Source organism: Tenrec ecaudatus, chromosome 15, assembly GCF_050624435.1.
Source record: "Tenrec ecaudatus isolate mTenEca1 chromosome 15, mTenEca1.hap1, whole genome shotgun sequence".
Lineage (NCBI taxonomy): Eukaryota > Metazoa > Chordata > Mammalia > Afrosoricida > Tenrecidae > Tenrec > Tenrec ecaudatus.
The window spans coordinates 116,422,086-116,444,972 of NC_134544.1; the positions used below are offsets into that span (position 1 = coordinate 116,422,086).

Below are 22,887 nucleotides of genomic sequence, written 5' to 3' on the forward strand. Positions count from 1 at the left end.
AGGAAGCACACCAGCCTGTGTAATCATGAGGTGTCAACTGGATCAGGTATCGGGTATCAAAAGATCCAAAACAGTTATATTAATGTGAATGAAGAAGGTTGGAGTGAAGACCCAAAGCCCATCTGTAGACAATTGGACGTTCCCCCACAGAAGGCATACAAAGAAGGCACAATTCAGTCAGGGTGCAGTATTGCACTGATGAAATACACATCATGTCTCTAGTTCCTGAATGTTCTACCTTATAAATCCGGCTAGACTAGAGTATACACATTGGTACTGATAAGAGCTCTCAACACTTGGAACTGAGGACAGATAAAACCCTCAAGAACAGTAATGATATCATGAAGGTAGGGGGATGGTAGGGTTGGGGCTGGGAGAGGGAGAAAGGGGGAACCCATCACAGGTTGGATATATAACCCACCTCCCTGGGGGGTGAAGGGAAACAACGTACAGTGTGAGACATGAAAGAACAACAATAATATATAATTAACCAAGGATTCACAAGGTTTGATGAGGACAAGGGAGGGAGGGGACGAATGAGGAGCTGATACCAAGGGCTCAAGCAGAAAAAAAATTTTTTTTGGAAATGTTGATGGCAGCATATGTACAAGTATGCTTAATTCAGTTGAATGATGGATTGTCATAAGATTTGTAAGAGGCCCCCCCATTAAAATGATTTTTTAAAAATCTCGAAGGTTTAAAATCATAATAAAATGGGTTAAAGGAAGATCAAATGATAGGTGTTAAATGTTAAGCTAGCTGTATCTGCAATAATCCAGTTTTCATTGTGTTCTGCATGACAGCAAGGCTCTTCATATCCCTTATATGTGGTCAGAGGGAACTCACCAGAGGCGTAATCCACTTGTATTACCCTTTCCCTTTTTGCTTTCGTAAAAAACTGAAACAGCTTTAAAATGGATCAAAAGGGAGATCAAATGATATGATACTATATTTTAGCCCAATTGCATCTGACATAATCCACTTTACAATGTTCTTTGTGTGATAACAAGGCTGTTCACATCCCTCAACTGTGGTCAGATGGCATTCATTGAATGCTTGTATGGCCCCTGCAAATGGATTTTGTGCTTCTAATATCATTCATATCCTTCTGCAAACCAGATGCTCACAATTTCACATAGGCTGGTGTACTGATTCATTGTGGACTTAGTTGACACCTCACTTAGATGACTACTTGTTTGAAGATAAGCCTTTAAGACCCAAATCCTATTTTTTCTGATACTGGGGCAATCTGATACCTGGGCACCATCTAGTTTCTTCACCATGCCATGGTACAGCAATCATACCTTCAGTGATGTCTACATTAGGGCAAGCATCATGCAGGGCCGTGTTATATAGGAAAATCTTTTATGTGTGTGTTTACTATTTCCAGTTCTTGTAGTTGGTTTTTGAAAAATCATCTTTCAAGAACATATCTATCACTGACTTTTAAGATGACTTCATGTTGAGAATATACACAGCACAACATATACCAATTCAGTGATTTCAACATGTACAATTCAGTGACATTGAGCACATTAAGTTTTATAGCCATTCTTTCCTTTCCCAAATTATTCCTTCCCCATTAACGTATACTCATAACCTCCCTAAGCTTCCAATGTAGTCATTTGAATTGCTGTTATCAGTTTGACTCCATAAGACAGTTTTGTTTAAAGCACAATGCTTAAGGAAGGCTATTTACTAATTAAGCTAAACTAATATTTAGTTTAAAGAAAATAACTCATTCACTATAGGAGAACTATCTGCAGGAGTAAAACATGATGAAAAGCTAAGAAAATATGAAAATAGCAAATATATGGTAGCCTTAAGTTGTCTATTGTTGGATAACTTCAAAAGCAAGAGGTTTGAACCAAAGCCCAGTGACTTCCAAATGCACAACCTTGGGGGTAGCAATCCTTCTCTTCTCACTAGAGCATTACAGTCTCAAATCCAAAGGAGTATATCAGTTCTTTTAATAGTAACAGACGTGAATTAAAGTTAAATTCCTGTTCACTTAGTGGGTTTCTTGACTCTAGTCCTTCTTATGTGGCCAATGTATTATGTTTTACACCTCAAGAAGGCAAAATCTAAAGTCCAGGTAGACTATAGTATGGGGCCTGAGTCACCAAAGGCTGAAAAGAGAGTTGGTTAAACATGCATGATTAGCCATATACTACAGGGGGAATCTCCCCTTTTGGGTCCATATAAGCAGTGCCAAGCATTTTCTCCAAGGGCAACTGTGCACCACTCCACCCTTCTACCTATCATTAAAAATAAAAGCATCTTCTTAGAGACAGGGACACCCTTCTCTGGCTCATGAATTTCATCTGAAGTACACTGGTATTTCAAATGCCAGCAGGGCACCTAAGTGAATAGATTTCAGTGGAGCTTCCAGACTAAGAGCAGACAACGAAGAAGGGCTCAGCTCCCGATTTTGGAGGAAGTATACACTGAAATCCTTATGTGTAGCTTTGAAACATTGTCAAAAATAGTGCTGGAGGACAGGCACCTCGGGTTCAAGGGCACGCCAAATGTGATTGAGGAAGAGCCAGAGTCTTTGGGAGTTTTATTTGCTGATGGAACAAAGCTCAAGGTAAGGAGAAACTACCGGAAAGCTCTGCTAACGATTAGAGCTTAGATTGTGCAAAATAAAATCTAGGAAAGTTGTAAGTGATCAAAAATGAAATGGAATGCATAAAGATCAGTAATCTAGGTATTAGTGAGCTAAAATGGACTGGCATTGGACATTTTGAATCAGAAAATCTTATGATTTACTATGTCGGGAATGACAATCAAGAGGATTCATTGTCAAAAAGGAAATTGCAAAATCAAGCATGAAGTAAAATTCTGTCTGATAGGATTATATCTATCTGCCTTCAAGTAAAAGCACTCGATATAACTATTATTCAAATTTGTACATCAACCACAAAACTAATGGATAGATACTGATGAATTCCACCAATGACATGAGTTGGAAATTGATCAAATATGAAATCGAGGTGAATTGATAATTATTGGTGATTGGAATGCAAAAGTTGGAAACAAAGAGGAAGGAACAGTAGTTAGACTTGGTATAGAAATGAAGCTGTAGATTTCATTGTTACATAATCTGGTGTTAATTTGGGACTTGAAAGGATTAAGAGTGAAGGGGGGGTAGAGTCTAGTCTTGTCAGTCGGATCCTAGCCAATGAGGCTTCTGTGTGGGCATGGCCTACTGAGAATTCTGGGAAATCCTAAATTCCTTTTTGGAGGTAGGAGACTCTCTCTCTCTATCTCTCTTTCTGCTCACTCCCTTGGAGATGTTCTACTGACAAGACACATGGCACTACGCTGATAGACTCCGTGCCTTGGGAACTGGAGGAGCTACTTGGAGCCCCTGCCAGAGCTGAGATGCTTACAGTGCCACTGGATGTACAAGACTTTGCACCCAGTGGCCTGTGATCGTCCTGCATTACGCGTCATTGCATGTGTTTTCTGAGTCTGAAGAGTTCTTTATAGATTGGTTTCTAACACATGGGCAAATAGCAGACATGGACTTGATCTGGACTGGAATGTTTTCTCAATATTCGATTGCGATTGTACATAAAGCTCTTTCTTATACACCTGAATGCCTATGAATTTGTTTCTCTAGTCTATCCAGACTAACACACTCATGATAGAACTTTGTAAAACCAGTGACTTGTTCATAGTAAATGCATTTTTTTCAATAACACAAAAGGTTACTTATACACATGAATTTCTTTAGTTGGGCTGCACAGAAATCAGATTTACTATATCTGTGGGAAGAGAAGATGGAGAAGCTCTGTAAAAGCAGTTTAAATTAGTCAGGGCCTGGCTGTGGAATAGACCGTCAACTGGTCATATGTAAGTTCAAGCTAAAGCTGAAGAAAATGAAAAAATCCACGAAAGCCAAAATATGGTATTTTCATTCTTTTTTATATTTTCCCGCTTTTATATTTTTCCGCTTTGTTTATTAACGATTCTCTTGATGTCCTTCCACAGCTTATCAGGTCTTCTGTCAGTGTTCTTGAGATGTTCTTGGGATAGATTCAAGGTGGTATTTTGGTTCTTGTGGACTTTTTGTTTTCTTCAGCTTTATCCTGAACTTGCATATGAGCAATTGATGGTTTGTTCCACAGTCAGCCACTAGTCTGATTTTAGCTGCTGACATTGAGTTTCTCCATTGTGTCTTCTTACAGATGTAGTAAGATTTCTGTGTATTTTATCTAGGGAAGTCTGTGTATAGTAACCTTTTGTGTTGTTGAAAATATGTATTTCTAGTAACAAGTTGTTGGTTTTGCAAAATTCTATCATGAGCTCTCCAGCTTTATTGCTATCACCGACTTCACATTTTCCACCTACTGTTCCTACCTCTTTGTTTCCAACTTTTAGAATCCTATCACCAATTACTACCGGTGCATTTTGATTTCATGTTTGATCAATTTCTAACTAAAGTCATTTGTAGGTTGACATTTAATTTTACTCATACCAAATCTATTCAAACTAATTGTGCTCATACTAATTTTCCTTAGATATTCCAGAATGTAGAAAAGGATGAAGGACTTCCAGATTCATTTTAGGAATAGATTGCAAACCTGATACCAAACTAGGCAAAGACATCACTAAAAAGGAAAGTATAGACTAATATCTTTTTATGAATGTAGTTATAAAAATTCTCAACAATGTATCAAGGAAACTACATCATGACTAAGTGAGAAATACAATTTATCACATAAATAACATAAAGGAAAAGAACCAAATGATCCTATCAACTGATGATGCAGAAAGAGGATTACTCTCACTAGAGAGAAACTAAAAGCATTCCTGTGAAAATGGGAACTAGACAAGGGTACTCTTTATGACCACTCCTATTCAACATTGTGCTGAACATCTTAACCAGATACATATGGCAAGAGGGGAAAATTAAAGGCATCCAAATTGGCAAAGAAGTAAAACTCTATTTTCAGCTGATACAATGCTATACATAAAAAATTTCAGATTCAACAAGAAAATTACTACACCTAATTGAAAGATGCCACAAAATGGAAGATACAAGATCAATATATAAAAAATCATTCAAATTTCTTTATACTAAGAGAATTCTGAGAAGGAAAACAATACCATTTATGATCTTGTTATTGTTATGTGCTTTTAAGTTGGTTCCAACTCATAGTAACCCTGTGTACAACAGAGGGAAGCACTGCGTAGTCTTGTGCCATCCTCACAATCGTTGTGTTTGAGGCCATTGTTGGAGTCTCTCTGTCAATCCTTCTTCTCAAGGGTCTTGCTTTTTTTCACTGCCCTTCTGCTTTACTAAACATGATACCCTTCCCCAGGAACTGGTCTCTCCTGATAACATTTCCAAAGTATGTGAGATGCATTCTTGATAACCTTGCTCTTATAAGCATTCTGGCTGGACTTCTTCCATGACAGATTTGTTTGTTCTTTGGGTAGTCCACAGTACTTTGAATATTCTCTACCAGTACCATAGTTCAAATGCATTGGTTCCTTTTTTGTCCTCCTCATTCAGTGCTCAACTTTCACATGCATTCTCAAGGACTCCTCCTGTGGTGTTCCAAGACTGTAATTGTTTATGGGAGTAGAAAGCCTCGTTTCCTGTGGAGTGGCTGGTGGTTGAACTTCCAACTTTATGATTGACATTCCAATCCCATTAGGCCATTGAAATACTATGGTTTGGGTCAGGGGTTCCTTAGCCCTCAAAGTGGCATCCTTGTAGTTCAACACTTTAGAGAGGTCTGGGGCAGCAGATTTCCCAATGTAATGTATCATTTTGTCTCTCAACTGCTGTATGCATAAGGATTGATTTTGGTATCCATACAAAATGAAATCCTTGACTACATGAGTCTTTTCCCTGTTTATCATGATGTCACCAAATGGTCAAGCTGGAGATTTTTTTCTTCCTTTGTATTAGACTAAAGTCCATTGAAAAGCTACAATCATTGATTTTCATCAGAAGTGCTTTAATTCCCCCTCACTTTCAGCAAGCAAGGTTGTGTCATATCACAGGTGGTTAATAAGCCTTCCTCCACACAGAATGTGTAACTATAATGAAAATATTTAACCCTGATGCATACTTTTCTTGATTGTAAACCATGCACTGTTCCCTTGTTATGTTGTCACAATTGCCTCTTGATCCATGTACAGGTTTTGTGTGAATACAATGAAGTGTTCTGGAATTTCCATTCTTTCCAATGCAATCCATCATTGCTAGCCACCAAAATGGCGAGATACTTAAAAATAAATCTGAGCCGAAAACTTAAAAATATTACCAAAAGTAAATATTACCAAAAGACACCTACATAAATGGTAGAATAGGGGTGCATAAGCGAATGTGGTGAAGAAAGCTGATGGTGCCCGGCTATCAAAAGAGATAGTGCCTGGGGTCTTAAAGGCTTGAAGGTGAACAAGCGGCCATCTACCTCAGAAGCAGAAAAGCCCACATGGAAGAAGCACACCAGCCAGTGCGGTCACGAGGTGCCAAGGGACCAGGTATAAGGCATCATGCAAAAAAAAAAAAGATATATGTGTGTGTATGTATGTATATGTGTGTATATGTATGTATATATATATGTATATATATATCATATTAAATGAAGGGGGAAGTGCAGAGTGGAGACCCAAGGCCCAAGTGTCGGCCAATGGAGATCCCCTCATAGAGGGGTTTAGGAGAGTAGTGGGTTAATTAGGGTGCGAGGTAGTACCGATGAAGAACACAGCTTTCCCCCAGATCCTGGATGCTTCCTCTCCCCAACTACCATGATCCGAATTCTACCTTGCAGGGCTGGATAGGGCAGAGGCTGTACACTGGTACATATGAGGGCTGGAGGCACAGGGAATCCAGGGTGGATGATACCTTCAGGACCAAGGGTGTGAGGGGTGATGCTGGGAGAGTGGAGGGTCAGTGGGTTGGAAAGGGGGAACTGATTACAAGGATCCACATGTGACCTCTTCCCTGGGAGAGGGACAGCAGAGAAGGGGGGGAAGGGAGACTCCGGATAGGGCAAGATATGACAAAATAACGATGTATAAATTACCAAGGGCACATGAGGGAGGGGGGAGAGGGGAGAGAGGGGGAAAAAAAAAGAGGACCTGATGCAAAGGGCTTAAGTGGAGAGCAAATGCTTTGAGAATGATTGGGGCAGGGAAAGTATGGATGTGCTTTTTACAATTGATGTATGTATATGTATGGATTGTGATAAGAGTTGTATGAGTCCCTAATAAAATGTAAAAAAAGAAAAGAGGAGAAAAAAAATGATTAGGGCAAAGAATGTACAGATGTGCTTTATACAATTGATGAATGCATATGTACGAACTGTGATAAGAGTTGTATGTGCCCCTAATAAATTGTTAAAAAAAATAAATGGTAGAATAGAACTTGCTTATGGATAGGAAGACTTCACATTGTGGAAAAAGTCAATACTACTCAAAGGGGTCAGCAGATGTAATACAATCCCTATCAAACTCTAACCTATTTCTTTAAAAGGTTGTAAATAATTAACATCAACTTTACATGGAAAAGAAAGAATCCCCCAACAAGCAAAGTGCTACTAAAAAGGCAAAGCAAAGTAGTCCCCAAGGAATACCAAAAATATTTGGGGCCAGGGTGTGACACCCCATCAGACTCAACTTCTCTCTCACTGGTATCAAAGCCATGGTAGTAAAACAGCCTGCTGCATAGACTAATGGAACAGAATTAAGAACCCAGAAGTAAATTCATCCACCTAATGATAGCTGATCTTTGACAAAATGGCCAAAACACACTAATGGTGAAAAAATGGTCTCTTTAACAAATGATGCTGGCATAATTCAATATCTATTTGCAGAAGAAGAAACAGGGCCCATATCTCAAACTGTATCCCCCCCCAAAAAAAACCTGTATAAAAACAAGAGCAAGTTGAAGTTGCAGCTCAGGGAGAGGGGTGCTTTTGATCAGGAGCAAATGAAAAAGGGAAGAGAGAGAGTGGAGCACATCCCGGCCCACCTAGCCCCGAGGGCGATATTCTGGCTTGGAGCAGCCAATGCACAGAGTGGACCATAACACCGGCCCCACTATGAGACATGACGTCCCTCACTCACCCATAGCGCTACAGGGGACAACACTGGAGACACAGTGTGGTAATTGTGCCCAATCTGACCCCGCCACACTGGGGCAGAACACTAACGATAAGCAACAGAGCAGCACAGGGAGCAAAGCAATGTAGTCCCCGAGGAATGCCAAAAATAGACTGAGGCCAGGGTGTGGCACCCCTTCAGACTCAACTGGAAAACACCCATAAAAGTCAACTGACAGACCTGGGACTATTTATAGCCTTTTCTTGTTTTGCTGTTGGTTTTTCTAGTTGTTTTGATTTTTGTTATATTTTACTTTGCCTTATTTTTGTGCTTGTTACTGTCTCTGCATGTCTATCTAGATAAGATAGGTGGGATAAACAATCCAGAGGAAAAAACAATGGGACCTATGACTCCAAGGAGACACGGGAGAGGTGGGGAAAAGGGAAGAGAGGAGGCCAACAACCTCAGAGACAAGGGAACAACAAGTGATCTAAAATCGATGGCAAGAAGGGTTTAAGATGCCTGAGGGGCCTTGAGCAAGGGCAGTGTAGCCAAGAGGAACTTTCAAAACCCAAATGCAGGCTGAACATGATAGTGGGACAAGAAGAGAGGAAAAGGAAATAGAAGAGCTAGGGTGCAAAGGTCATTTATACAGATCTAACAACTGGCATGTACATATGTAAATTCATTTATATATATACTGATAGGGAAATAGATCTGTATACATACATATATTTGTTAAGGATTAAGGCAGCAGATGGACATTGGGCCTCCACTTAAGGACCCCCTCAACACATGAACATTTTGTTCTCATAACCTGCCATTTTTTGATGCTCATCTTCCCTGACAAGATCGCCGAAGATAAAATGGGTGCATAAGCAAATGTGGTGGAGAAAGCTGAAGGTGCCCAGCTGTCAAAAGATATTGTGTCTGGGGTCTTAAAGGCTTGAAAATAAACAAGTGGCCATCTATCTAGCTAAGAAGCAACAAAACCCACATGGAAGAAGCACACCAGCATGTGTGATCATGAGGTGTTGATGGGACCAGACACCACGCATTGTGTTAGTCCGGGTAGACTAGAGAAACAAGTTCATAGACACTCATGTGTTTAAGTGAGTTTTATATAAAGGGTAATTGTACATTAAGACAACACCCCAACCCAGTCCAGTCCAAGCCCATAAGTCTGATATTAGCCCATATGTCCGATGCCAATCTATAAAGTTCTCTTCAGACTCACGAAACACATGCAATGACACCGAATGCAGGACGATCACAGGCCAGTGGGTAGAGAGACTTTGGATCCAGCGGCAATATAAGCATCTCAGTGCTGGCAGGGGGCTCCACATGGCTCCTCCAGTTCCCAGGGAAAGGGGTCTATCTTGTGCCATGTCTTGTCAGTAGAGGTCTCTCGGGGAGTGAGTGTTGTCAGTAGAGAGTCTCCAAGGAAGTGAGCATAGAGAGAGTGCCTTCAAGGAGGAAATCCAGGAATTCTCAGAATCCTTAGGAGAAAGCCATGCCCACATAGACGCCTTATTGACTGTATCCTGATTGACTGGCTAGACTATGCCCCTTCACTCTTAATCTTCTCAGGTACCAAATTGGCGCCAGATTATGTAACTACCACAGGCATCAAAGACCCCAAACAAAAAATTGATGTGAAAGAGGACCAGGGGGGTGGAGTGCAGACCCAAAGCCCATCTGTAGTCAATTGGACATCATCCGCTTTCAGAAGGGTCACAAGGAAGAGACAAGACAGTCAGGGTGCAGTATAGCACCAATGAAACACAACTTTCCTCTAATTCTTTAATGCTTCCTCCCCAACCTCCTCACTATCATGACCCCAATTCTACCTAATAAATCTGCTAGACCAGAGCTTGTACACTAGTACAGCTAAGAGGCGCAACAAAGCAAATAGATAAACCCCTTAGGGCAAATAATGAGAGTAGTGATACCAGGAGGCTAAGGGGAAGCTGGGGGAATTAAGGAGGAAACAATCACAATGATCCACATATAACCCCCTCCCAGGGGGACAGACAATAGAAAAGTTGGGTGAAAGAGGAAAGTGATCAGTATAAGGCATGGAAAAGATAATAATTTATAAATTATTAAGGGTTCATGGGGGAAGGTGGAAAAAATGAGCTGATACCAAGGGCTCTCCATCTTCATAATTTGTTTCTCTAGTACCCCACTCCCAAGGTACCATATTGTGTTAGTCCAGGTAGACTAGAGAAACAAATTCATAGACAATCATATGTGTATAAGAAAGAGCTTTGTATACAAGAGCAATTGAATATTGAGAAAACATCCAGCCCAGTCTAGATCAAGTCCATAAGTCTGATATTTGCCCATATGCCCAATATCAATCTATAAAGCCCTCTTCAGACGCACGGAAAACATTCAATGATGCTGAATGCAAGAAGATTACAGGCCAGTGAGTGGGAAGTCTTGTGGATCCAGTGGCATTGTAAGCATGTCAGCACTGGCAGGATTCTCCATGTGACGTTTCTGGTTCCAGAGATCTGATTCCATCAACCTTTCTCTATGTGTCTTCTCCACAGGAATGGCTTGCAGGAAGTGAGCCTGCGTTCTGGCTCCAATAAGCTATTTATCTCCTTAGTGCCTCCAAGTAAGGTCATCAAGCTGCGACCTGATTGACAGGCTAAACTCCACTCCTTCACTCTTCAGTCTCAAATTGACAACAGATTATGTAACTACCACACAATCATTTATCTCCTCAGTCAGGAGCCAAATTTATCTCTGATTCTCATTTTCTCAGCTTTGTAGCCCCTTGGCCTATATACTTCCATGGGCCAGGAAGCTAGCCTTCCTGTCACTCTGCCCACAAGTCCATAGTCTTGAGTGAGTTGACAAGGTACCCCATGTTTCAGTGCTGCCCCTCTGAGTCTGAGGTATCTGGTCCCAGCAGCCCCCACCATTTCAGACAGTGTTTTTGAATGTGTCCTCCCAAGATCTTCAAGGTCTTTCTCTTCTGTTCTTCCAATATGGCTCATCCTTATAGCCAGGGAAATGAAAACTAACCAATCCCCTCTTTCAGTATTAACGATCAGAACACAATGAGATAGCACCTGATTCCAGCATTAATAGCAAAGTTTAAAAATGGAAAACAGCAAATGAGGATGACAGTGTAGAGACAACATAGAATTCGATTGTAAAATGGTATAAACACTGTTGAAAACAGTATGGTGCTTTAAGAATGATGATGCAGCAAATGTGCTTGACACAATGGATGTATGTATGGATTGTGATAAGCATTGTACGAACCTCCAATAATATGATTTTTTTAAAGGAAAATAGTATAGTACTTATGTTAACAGCTGGGAATAGAATGTGACCCAACAATCACTGTATTATATGCATATTTAAGAATAGTAACCACATTATGTACACATCTTTATTCATCAAAGTGCTACTCAACATGGCAGTAATATGGATACAATCTAAATGTCCATCACTGGAAAAATAAACAACCTATGATACATTCCATAATAATGATAAATAAACTTGCTTAAGGGTTCATTTACATAAGGCATTGTACCTCATTTCTGTTCATCCAGGAGTCGTTTATCATTGTTTTAAGATATGTTCTGTATTTTGATTAACCTAATTCCCCGTCCCAGGACAGAATGGTATTTGGGCTGTTAATTTAGAATGGCGAGGACTTCCCCAGAGTTGCATCCATTTGGCATGCTGTCACCCTGTGAGCTCTGGTCCACGTTTGTAGTTGGCATAGAGGATCCAGTTTTTGACTAGTCAGGAAACTGAGTGTGTGTTCTTTAGGAATGGAACCTACAATGTTGACCTCAATTAATTGATTTCCTAATCTGCTATTGTAATGTAAACAAAGTTAAAGTAAAAGCATATGGGAAATAGAAGATATTTCACATTTATTGGGAGAAAAATGGGGGCATTGCATCTGTCATCAAGAATATATCAAGAATGATTATAATTCACAAACAAAAAGACAGTCCCATCAGAAAAATAAGCAAAGTAATTGGACATTTCAACAAATAAGGTTTACATAATGATGGACAAGCACATGAAAAGATGTTATTCGGTGTCTGACCTTGCACCATCCTTAACAATTCTTGTTATGTTTATGCTGACTCACTGCAACCCTGTAGGGCAGGGAAGAACTACCCCCTGTGAATTTCCAAGACTATAACTCCTTATGGGAGAGATGGGAAAGCCCCATCTTTCTGTTGCACACTATCCACAGCAGAAAATAATTCAGTCATTTCTACATATACAATGCAATGACACTGATTACATTTGAGCTGTGCAGCTATTCTCATCCTTCCTGGCTAACTCTTCCCCTTCTAAAGTGTATTTCCTATCTAATCTTTAACTTAATTGTCCATTTTATCCCATGTTGTTCTTAAAAGTTCACAACGCTCAAGACAGACATTCTTTACTAGGATAGCTAAACAATTGTTTGGCTCTAAGAAAACTTCTAGGGATAATTTTTGGTGTAAGATTTGAAGATTATCTCAGAGCAGCAGTTTTAGTGGTTAATCCAGCTTCTGTGACTAGAAAATCTGGACTCCTCGAGAATCTGAATTTTGATTTACATTTAGGTGAGATTTTTAAATTATAAAATATTTAGTACATATAAATATTATTCAGTTGGCATTCATTGTTTTAGAAACCTTTTATTGGAAAATTATTAATCGCATACAGCTTTCCATTTTAGTGAACTTGCACTTATTTCAATTTTACATGTTTTTCTTTTAATCATGCAGCCATTTCTCCATTTTATTGATTTAAGATGTGTCTTTAGTAGAGTCAACTAGTAAATTTGCCACACATGCTGAGACATCAGATATACCCAGAAACCTAAAATAGTAATCTTATGATCATGTGAACCTACTTTTTGTCTCTTTCCAGGTGAATGGTGATATTCCTCCTCGGTTAACAAAAAGTGCGCATGAAATCATCCTGGACTTTATCAGATCAAGACCTCCTCTAAATCCAGTATGTAATTTGTCCACTCCTCTTGATTAGGGACTGTATAATTACTCAGTTGCCTTTAGGGTTTCATCCCTGGGACTCAGTTCTCCCTTAAGCTTATCTGTAAAAATCATGCACACGTGTGTAAATCACAGTCTTGTATCACAAACAAATATATGAAAGTATTCACTGTAAGAATGCCGTAGGATGTTTTTAACTTTAAACAACTTGTTTATGGTACAAAATCAGCCAAATACTTTCTATCATAAAGACTAAATTTAATAATGAATAATTCTCAATTTCCTTAATAGTACTCCTATTTGCTTTCATTTAATTGTCATATTAATACTATTTCACAGTAATTCAGCCCTAATGTACATCTACTTTAATAGTGATTGATTCCTCTGTTAACAGGATTCTTTCTAGGGACCATATGATAAAAATACCTAATCTGGCTTGAATGTTGGTTTATGTTTCCTCTGTTCTCGTCTCTTCCTGCTGGCTTAGGTTAGTGCTCACCAAAGTATCTTAAACCTATGCATATTAAATGACCAGAAAGGAAGTCGTGTTATTATCTCAGTTTATATACATGTATGATTAATAATCTCCCCTTTAAAAAACATTTTATTGTGGTTTCTGTGTAAGTCACGGGGCAAATTAGTTTCTCCTTCAAAAATTTTTATCTATTTTGTTTTCTGATATTAGTTTCAGTCCCCAGTGTAGCAGCCTTCTTCCCCTTCCTCTCTAGATTCCTCATTCCATGCTCCCTCTTTCCAGCTCCGTTTTGCCTTCTGAACTTTGTTTTTGAGAAAATGCCACCTTTTGGGTCTTGTGTGGTTGATTGTCCTGAAAAGCACGTTTCTCCTAGGTGTCATTGTCCACTTCATGTGCCTGTCTATTGTTTAGCTGAAGGTGAACTCCAGAAGTGCATTCAGTTTCAGCTGAAGGATGTCTTAGGGCCATACTATTGTGAGTTCCCTCAATCTCTACCAGACCCATAAATCTGGTCTTCATGATCCCTTTTTAGAATTATTTATAGAAGGAGAGAAAAAAGCTACCAAGGAAATTACTTTAAGAAGGTAGGTCATGTAGAGTAGAACAAACATGATGTCAAGTGAACTTAGATTAATGCACAAGCTTTCCAGTTTAGCGGTCATGTCACAGCATGGCCATCAGCCTCCCTGAGCCTTGATTTCCTATAGAAGAAACGTAATTTACTCAAGTTATTCAGAAATTCAAAGACAGTAATTAGTTATCTTAAAACTGATAGTAATAACAATTTTGATGTGATGCTTGATGTGATTAAACTATGGAATGATTTGATATCTTGATTAGGTCCCAGTAAAATGAGTTTGGAGAAAAGGGGGAGGGGGGAGGATGGTTAGTACCAAGTCAATTCTGACTCATTACAACCCATGTGTTTAAACTAGTAGTGCTATATAATATTTTCAAGGTTGTGATCTTTCTGAAGGTCACCAGGCCTTTCTTCGCACACATCCCTGGGTAGGTTCAAGCCACCACTCTTTCAGCTACACCACAAGCTCTTAACTGTTTTTGTCAGCCAGGTGCCCCATAGACAATCATAGTAATATATAAAGTGTACATTACATTTCAATTTATTGTTCTACTTTGCAGGCAACATAATCATAACTTTAGCAAAATTGCTTAAAATTAGTTGAACACTTAAGACTAAGTCATTGTTAGCCAATAATCTTTATTGCTTTAGGGCTCTTGAGAATTAATTAGTTAAAATGAATCAAAGAACATTATCAAGTAACATTTTAATCAATGAAATATAATTTAATGTTATATGGTATGACTGGAGTTCAGTAAAAATCAATTTAAGGACAGTAAATTAAGTCTTTAGCCATTACTTTTTATTTTCAAGGCCTCAGCTAGAAAACTAAAACCAACCCCACCACGCCCACGGAGCCTCCATGAAAGAATATTAGAAGAAATCAAAGCAGAAAGAAAGCTTCGACCTGTCTCACCAGAGGAGATTAGACGTATCCGATTTGGTGAGTCCACTGCTTGCTGCATTGTAGTTTGAGAGCCACCCACTTTTACAATTAACATTTAACAATTAACATTTATACTTGAAGTTAATAGGTTAGGAAATATTTTCTCTAGTGGTACCGATCCACATGAGCACATCCTGACAGTGTTTGCAGAATCCTGCACATTTCTAGAACGTGGTCTTTATACTTCTCTAGTACTAGTTTCTTCTTCAACAGGAAACCCCAAAACTCAAACTCACTGCCGTCGAGTCAATTCCGACTCATAGCGACCCTACAGGACAGACTAGAATTGCCCTTGTGGGTTTCTGAGACTGTAACTCTTTACAGAAATATCTTTCTCCCACATCATCAGCAAAAGTTGGAAAATAATTCTTTTGTTGCCTAGTCACTCACTCACTGCTATCGAGTCAATGCTGACTCATAGTGACCACCTGTGGGTTTCCAAGACTATAGCTGATTACGGAAGTAGAAAGTCCAGTCTTTTTCCCAAAGGACTGCTGGTGCTTTCAAACTGCTGACTATGTGGATTGCAGTCCAATGAGTAACCACTATACCACCAAGGCTCTTACCTACAGTACAACTTTAAGAATTAAATGGAATCATGGGGAAGCTATTTTATAAATTGTGACATATGCACAAAGGTAAGGTATTATGCCTTGAAGATATAGATGATCAATATATAGTTATCCTTCAGATTTCTTATCTTCTTAACTATGGGCTTAAAGATAAGGTTTTAAGAAGTGAGCGTACTATTATCTGATATCACTTCACTTATTCCCAAACTCCCTCTATATTTGTTCATTTAAATGCTTTTAATATAGATTATAATGTGTGTTTCAAAACTATGCATAAGGTTTTTAAAAATATAAAATAGTCCCTGCCACCTTTTATTGGGCATCCTCAAAGCAAGAAATCAGACCCAGAGTGCAATGACCTTCAAGTCTATAACCTTGTGTTAGCAGTTACCTGCTTATGCTCACAGTAGGGCATTTCAACTTTAACTCCAAGGAAGTATGTCATTTCCTTAAATCTTCTACAGGTGAGTTTGAGGTAACACCCAGTTCAATTTGTGGGGTTTCTACATCAAATCCTTCTAAGGGGGCCTATGAACGATGTTGTAGACATTGAAAGCATAGAGTCTATAAAGCCCCAGTAGTTTATAGCATATAGCCTGAGTGACAAAGGGCTAGATAAAAACTAAGTCAAAGTATCCAATTAAGAATGGAAGCCCCACCCACAAAAAAAAGAGACTAAAACCCCTTGGGTTCTATATAAGTATTATCATTTTTTTCCCTATGGGAGGTTACTCTACCTGGTTTACCCATCAACAGAAGTGTAATCATCTTCTCCATTAAATACCTCCTCCCTATCTTGACTTGAATAGCCAGTAATGTTTGCTTCTCTATATATCCTACCAGAGTGTCTGTTGATTTGAAGTGACCTTAGTGCACTGTTTTATGGCAGCTGCTGAATAATCTTCACTCTTTCCCCTTCTCGATAAACTGACCCTACCTGATGTGAGGTCTCCTCTCTCAAAGTGATTTTTTTTAAGATGGACATATAAAGTAGGTAACACATGCTTCATATGTAACTAGCAGTTAACTTGGGAGGTCGGAGTAGATTATGTGGCCCGAGAGTAGAGCTTGCCTTTGTTTTACAAACTTTATAGTAGTGGGCTTCTGTGATTGACTAACTTCACTCAGCATAATGGTGTCCAAGTCTGTCCATGTCATGAGGTGTTTCATGGTATCATTACTGGCTGATTATTGGGGATGCATAATGCTCTATTGTATGACTGAACTATAGTTTCTTTCTCTGTTCTACTGGTGAGCATTTGCCCTGTCTCCAGCTTCTAGCTATTATAAACTGTGCTGCAATGACCAGGGGAAAATACACATGTGTTCATGTTCTGTCTCTTAGTTCCTTGGAGTACATCCCCAGCAAAGATCTTTCTGGGTCCTATGGTAGTTCTATTCCAAGTTGTTTTAGATAGCACTCTATGGCTTTGCATATAATGCCTCTGCTTATTTCCAACCCCACCAGCAGTGTAGATGAACCCCTGTCTCTCTGCACCCTCACTAGCATTTGTTACTCTGTTTTTTACATATTGGGATATCATAGTGTATATGTGGAAGGTGATTTCTCGTCATTGTTTTGATTTGCATGTCCAGAAGGCTAGTGATCATGAGCATTTCCTCATGTGTTTGTTAACCATTCCAGTGTTATCCTTTGTGAGTTTTCTACTCATGACTTTTGCCCACTTAGCAATTGAATTGTTTGTTTGTTTCTTGTTGAAGTGCTACAGAATTCAATAGACTTTAGTAATTAGTCACTTATCCATTGTGCCATTCCTAAAGATTTTTCCCAATAAAATTCATTCGTTGTTCATTCATTTTACTCTTTTGATGAAGTCTTTTGATATGTTCAAGTGTTTCTCCCAATTTTCTCATTGATCATCCTTGTAGTTCTGGCATTTACTTTAGGTCGCTAATCCATCATGAGATTGTTTTGATACATGGGGTGAGATGTGTGTCCTGCTGCACTTTCCTGCACATAGTGATCCAATTTTCCTAGCAGCATTTGTTGAAGAAGGTTCCCTTTCCCATTTAATGTTTCTTGGTCTTTTGTTACAAATAAGTTGCCCATAGGTGGATAATTTTATTTCTGGGATTTCTATCTTGTTCCATTGGTCTGCCTGTCATTTTTCCAGGACCATATTGTTTTGATTACTGTGACTGTGTAGAAGATTTTCAGGTCTGGTAGTGGGAGGCCTTCTACCTTGTTTTTCTATTTGAAATATTCTGTACTTATTCTTGGCGTCTTCCCTTTTCATATAAAGTTAGTAATTACTGTATATCCTCAAATATAAGCCGACCCGAGTATAACCTGAGGCACCTAATTATTACCTGGGAAACCAGAAAAACTGATGAACTTGAGTATAAGCCTAGGGTGGAAAATGCAGAAGCTATTGATGAGTTTCAATAATCAAAACAAGTGAAAATAAAATTACTAAAAATTGAGACATCAGTGGGGTAATGTATTTAAATATTTATTTTAAATAAAAAACAGAAATAAAAGGATAACCAGTCATTTAACTTAGTAAACCAGCACAGTAAGTGGAAAATAGATTCAACAAAAACGATAAGGTATCAACAATGATACCTGAAGAGTACTATTCCCTGAGCTCAATCAGTAACCAAGCTAAAATGTAAAGAGTTAAAATCCTTCAAAACTGGATTCCTCATCATCATCTGTATTCCAGTGCAGAGCTTCAGCTGGTGTGAGGTCATCATAGACGCTGTCCTCACTGAGATCGCCGTCATCACCATCACTGCTGTCCTTTTCATACAAAGCGCAGTCTTCACTGCCATCCATAGCATTACTAATACTACATTTCAGGAAGGCACGTCACACCATGTCTTCTGGAATGTCTTCCCATGCATCTCGAACCCACTTTGCTATTAACTCTATGTCAGGCTTCATGAGATTGACTCCTTTTGTTAGTCGGGCTTGACCAGATCCATTCATGCCACTGACCCATGTATAAGCTGAACCCCAGGTTTTCAGCACAAGTATATACGGTAGGTTGTTTCTCTAGATAGTGTCCTATATGATTCTCAGGCTTTCTTTTTCTTTTTTTGTTGTTATTGTTTATGGTTTCTCTTGTCAATTGTGGACAGTCATTGTCTTCAAACTCTCTGGTTGGATTTCTTTTTCTTTCTTTCTGTTCCTCAGCTCTTTTTTACTACGTTCCCTAATTCTGTGATCTCATTTTGTAATCTTCGGAGATTCCTTTTGTTTTAAGGATTTTAGGAATTTCTTCCATTATTCTCATGAGTGGTCCTCACATCTTTTGTAAGGACCTAAACATCATTTTTGGAATTATGATTCTGTAGGTCTAGAACCTCTTCTTCAGAGTGTTCATTGGGTTTGCTTGATTTTAAGTACTTTGTGGTTTTGTCTTGAGTTTTTGAGGGAGTTTACTGTGTTTCGATGTTTTTCCTTCAGTATTATGATATAACTACTAGTAGTACGTAAGTTGCTGGGTCCTGCAGACATGAGTCATCCTGTCTAGTGATGTGGGGCATATCTAATATGAGTCAGAAGATATAAAAAATATACAATGTCGAAAAGGAGCGGAAAGAGAGATAGTTAATGGGGGAAAGTGAGGAGGAAGACGAGAATAAAATAAAAGTAATATGTCCAAAGATTTGTAAATATAATGGGAGACTATTTTAGAGGGATAATCAGAATGAATAGTTTCACAAAAGTATATTTCACAAGGGAAAAGATCCAGAAAGAAAATGGGTGGATATGTGTGCAAAGAAAGAAAGACAAAAGATCAGGTGTGGCTTGAGTGTGAGTGCTGAAGTTCTTTTGGTATTGCTGCATTAACGTAGGCATACCTGTGTACTCAGGAAAAACACCCTCAGTTTCACAAATGTGTCGGAATCAACAACCTCTTTGTTTTTGCTTGAGAGAAATGCATACTCTTAGGAGCGCTGGTACATTGGAAGTGGAAATGAGAAAAATTTGGAAAATGTAATAAAATATTATAATAGAAGAAATGTACAAAACTGAAGGAAATAAAACTGCCTTGTTGTTAGGTGCCATTGAGTCAACTTTGAGAACAGAATGAGAAACTGTGTAGTCCTGTGCAATTCTCACAATTGTTCCTGCACCTGCGGCATTTGATACAGCAATTGTGTCAGTCCATCTCATCAAGGACCTTCCTCTCTTTTGACCCTCCTTGACTTTACCTAGCATGATGTATCTCCTAATAACATGTCCATTCTGGCCTCTAAGGAGCACTTTGGCCTTATTACTCCCAATATAGATCAGTTTGCTCTTTTAGCAGTCTACCACCACACTTCTCCACCACCACACTTGAAACGCATCTATCCTTCTCTGGTCTTTCTTATTCAGTGGCTGTCATTCACATGTATATGATTCACTAGAGAATACCATGGCTTGGGTAAGGCTGATTTTAGACTTCAAAGTGCATCCTTGTTCTTCAGTCCTATAATGAAGTCTTATGCAGCAGATGTAACTAATGCAGCTCATCTTTTGATCTCTTGACTACTTCTTCCATGATTATTGATTGTGGATCCAAGACAAAATCTGTAACAACTTCAATCTTTTCTACATTTATTAAGATGTTACCTATTGATCCAGTTGTGAGGGTTTTGGTCTTCCTTATATTGAGTTATAATCCATACTGAAGACAATAGTCAGTCCTTGATCTTGATCAGCAAATGCCTCAATTTATCCTCACTTTGAACAAGCAAGGTTGTGTCATCTACATATTGCAGATTGTTAATAAGTCTTCCTCCAATCGTGATGCCACAGACTTCATATGATCCAGCTTCTCAGGTGATTTTCTCAGCATATAGATTAAACAAGTATCGTGAGAGACTATAACCCTGACTTGAAACCACAACTACCTTGGGGGTGAAGTTTCCAGCTCTTTTTGTGGTGTTATTGTATGTTCATGTGTGTGGTGTGGGTCACATGGCTGGGATGGATACCAGAGAACTGAGCAAGAAGGAAGTAGGGAGAAAAATGGCAATTGGGTACTGAGCTTGGATACTGAGAAGTTCTCTACCAAACTGTCCGTGTGATCTGCTATCCAAGTGTGGCACCAAGAGGTAACAGGTTTGGCTGGCCAGGTTGCCTCGGGTCAGGAAATATCAGCTCTGATGAAGTTTGGGACTCACAGAAGGCTTGTGCCACTGGTCAATGGTAAAGGGTAATTTGTCAGCAGGCATTGCTGCTTTGGTGTGCATCGCTTTTACATTGATTTTTCTCCCTGTCAGAAAGTGCAGGCTATCCATCCTACTCCCTAGTAGTTGTTAAAGAGATCTTCCTGTACATGTTATCTAGTGTTCATATTACCTATCTCTGGATGTCATTTTTGGTAAACTGTCTTTTCATGTTGTTTGTCCACTTTAAAAAAAATCATTTTATTAGGGGCTCACACAACTCTTCTCACAATCCAACATACATCAGTTGTGTAAAGCACATTTGTAGATGCATTGCCCTCGTCGTTCTCAAAACATTTGCTCTCCACTTAAGCCTGTAGCATCAGCTCGACATTTTTTCTTGTTTCTTTTTTTTAATTTTTTATTTTATTTATTTATTTTTTTAAATTTATTGGGGCTGATACAATTCTTTTCACAGTTCATACATATACATACATCAATTGTATAAAGCACATCTGTACATTCTTTGCCCTAATCATTTTTTTTCTCCTCTTTTCTTTTTTTACATTTTATTAGGGACTCCAACAACTCTTACCACAATCCATACATATACATACATCAATTGTATAAAGCACATCCATACATTCCCTGCCCCAATCATTCTCAAGGCATTTGCTCTCCACTTAAGCCCCTTGCATCAGGTCCTCTTTTTTTTTCCCCCCCTCCCTCCCCTTTCCCCCCTCCCTCATATGCCCTTGGTAATTTATACCTCGTTATTTTGTCATATCTTGCCCTATTCGGGGTCTCCCTTCCCCCCTTCTCTGCTGTCCCTCTCCCAGGGAAGAGGTCACATGTGGATCCTTGTAATCAGTTCCCCCTGTCCAACCCACTCACCCTCCACTCTCCCAGCATCGTCCCTCACGCCCTTGGTCCTGAAGGTATCATCCACCCTGGATTCCCTGTACCTCCAACCCTCATATGTACCAGTGTACAGCCTCTGTCCTATCCAGCCCTGCAAGGTAGAATTCGGATCATGGTAGTTGGGGGGAGGAAGCATCCAGGATCTGGGGGAAAGCTGTGTTCTTCATCGATACTACCTCACACCCTAATTAACCCATCTCCTCTCCTAAGCCCCTCTATGAGGGGATCTCCATTGGCCGACACTTGGGCCTTGGGTCTCCACTCTGCACTTCCCCCTTCATTTAATATAATATATATATACACATACATATATACATATACACATATATACACATACATACACACACTTATATCTTTTTTTTTTTTTTTTTGCATGATGCCTTATATCTGGTCCCTTGGGCACCTCGTGATCGCACTGGCCGGTGTGCTTCTTCCATGTGGGCTTATTTGTTTCTGAGCGAGATGGCCGCTTGTTCACCTTCAAGCCTTTAAGACCCCAGACACTATCTCTTTTGATAGCCGGGCACCATCAGCTTTCTTCACCACATTTGCTTGTGCACCCATTTGTCTTCAGCGATCCTATCATGGAGGTGTGCAGTCAATGATATGATTTTTTGTTCTTTGATGCCTGGTAACTGATCCCTTTGGGACCACTCGATCACACAGGCTGGTGTGTTCTTCCATGTGGACTTTGTTGCTTCTGAGCTAGATGGCCGCTTGTTTCTCTTCAAGCCTTTAAGACCCCAGTCACTATCTCTTTTGATAGCCGGGCACCATCAGCTTTCTTCACCACATTTACTTGTTCACCCACTTTGGCTCCAGCCATTGTGTCGGGAGAGTGAGCATCATAGAGTTCCAATTTAATAAAAGAAGGTATTCATGCATAGAGGGAGTGTTTGAGTAGAGGCCCAAGGTCCTTCCGCCACCTTAATACTTGACCTATAAATATCGACACAAAGATCTATTTCCCCAACCTCCTATATATATTTGCATGTACATGTCTTTGTCTAGACCTCCATGAATGCCCTTTGACTCCTAGCTCTTTCCTCCATCTCCCTTGACCTTCCTCCTGCCCTACTACCATGCTTCATCGCCACCTGGGCTAGAGTATACCTCTTCTCTAAGCAACCTTACCCTTGATCATTTCCCATCAGGCCTGCCACTCCCCCTTCTCTACCCTTTGGGTTCCCATGTTTTTCCCTTGTCCC

At 39.5% G+C, this 22,887-nt stretch overlaps 1 protein-coding gene across 2 annotated transcripts in view; it reads left to right on the forward strand.

The window, feature by feature from the left end:
- The window catches only part of SPIRE1 (spire type actin nucleation factor 1), a 191,515-nt gene that overhangs the window by 114,567 nt on the left and 54,061 nt on the right, over nucleotides 1-22,887 (forward strand). For both annotated transcript variants that reach the window (XM_075533105.1, XM_075533106.1), the window contains 2 exons: nucleotides 12,976-13,062; nucleotides 14,927-15,056. In XM_075533105.1, the coding sequence (XP_075389220.1) occupies nucleotides 12,976-13,062; nucleotides 14,927-15,056 (217 nt within the window). The remainder of the gene's footprint in view (nucleotides 1-12,975; nucleotides 13,063-14,926; nucleotides 15,057-22,887) is intronic.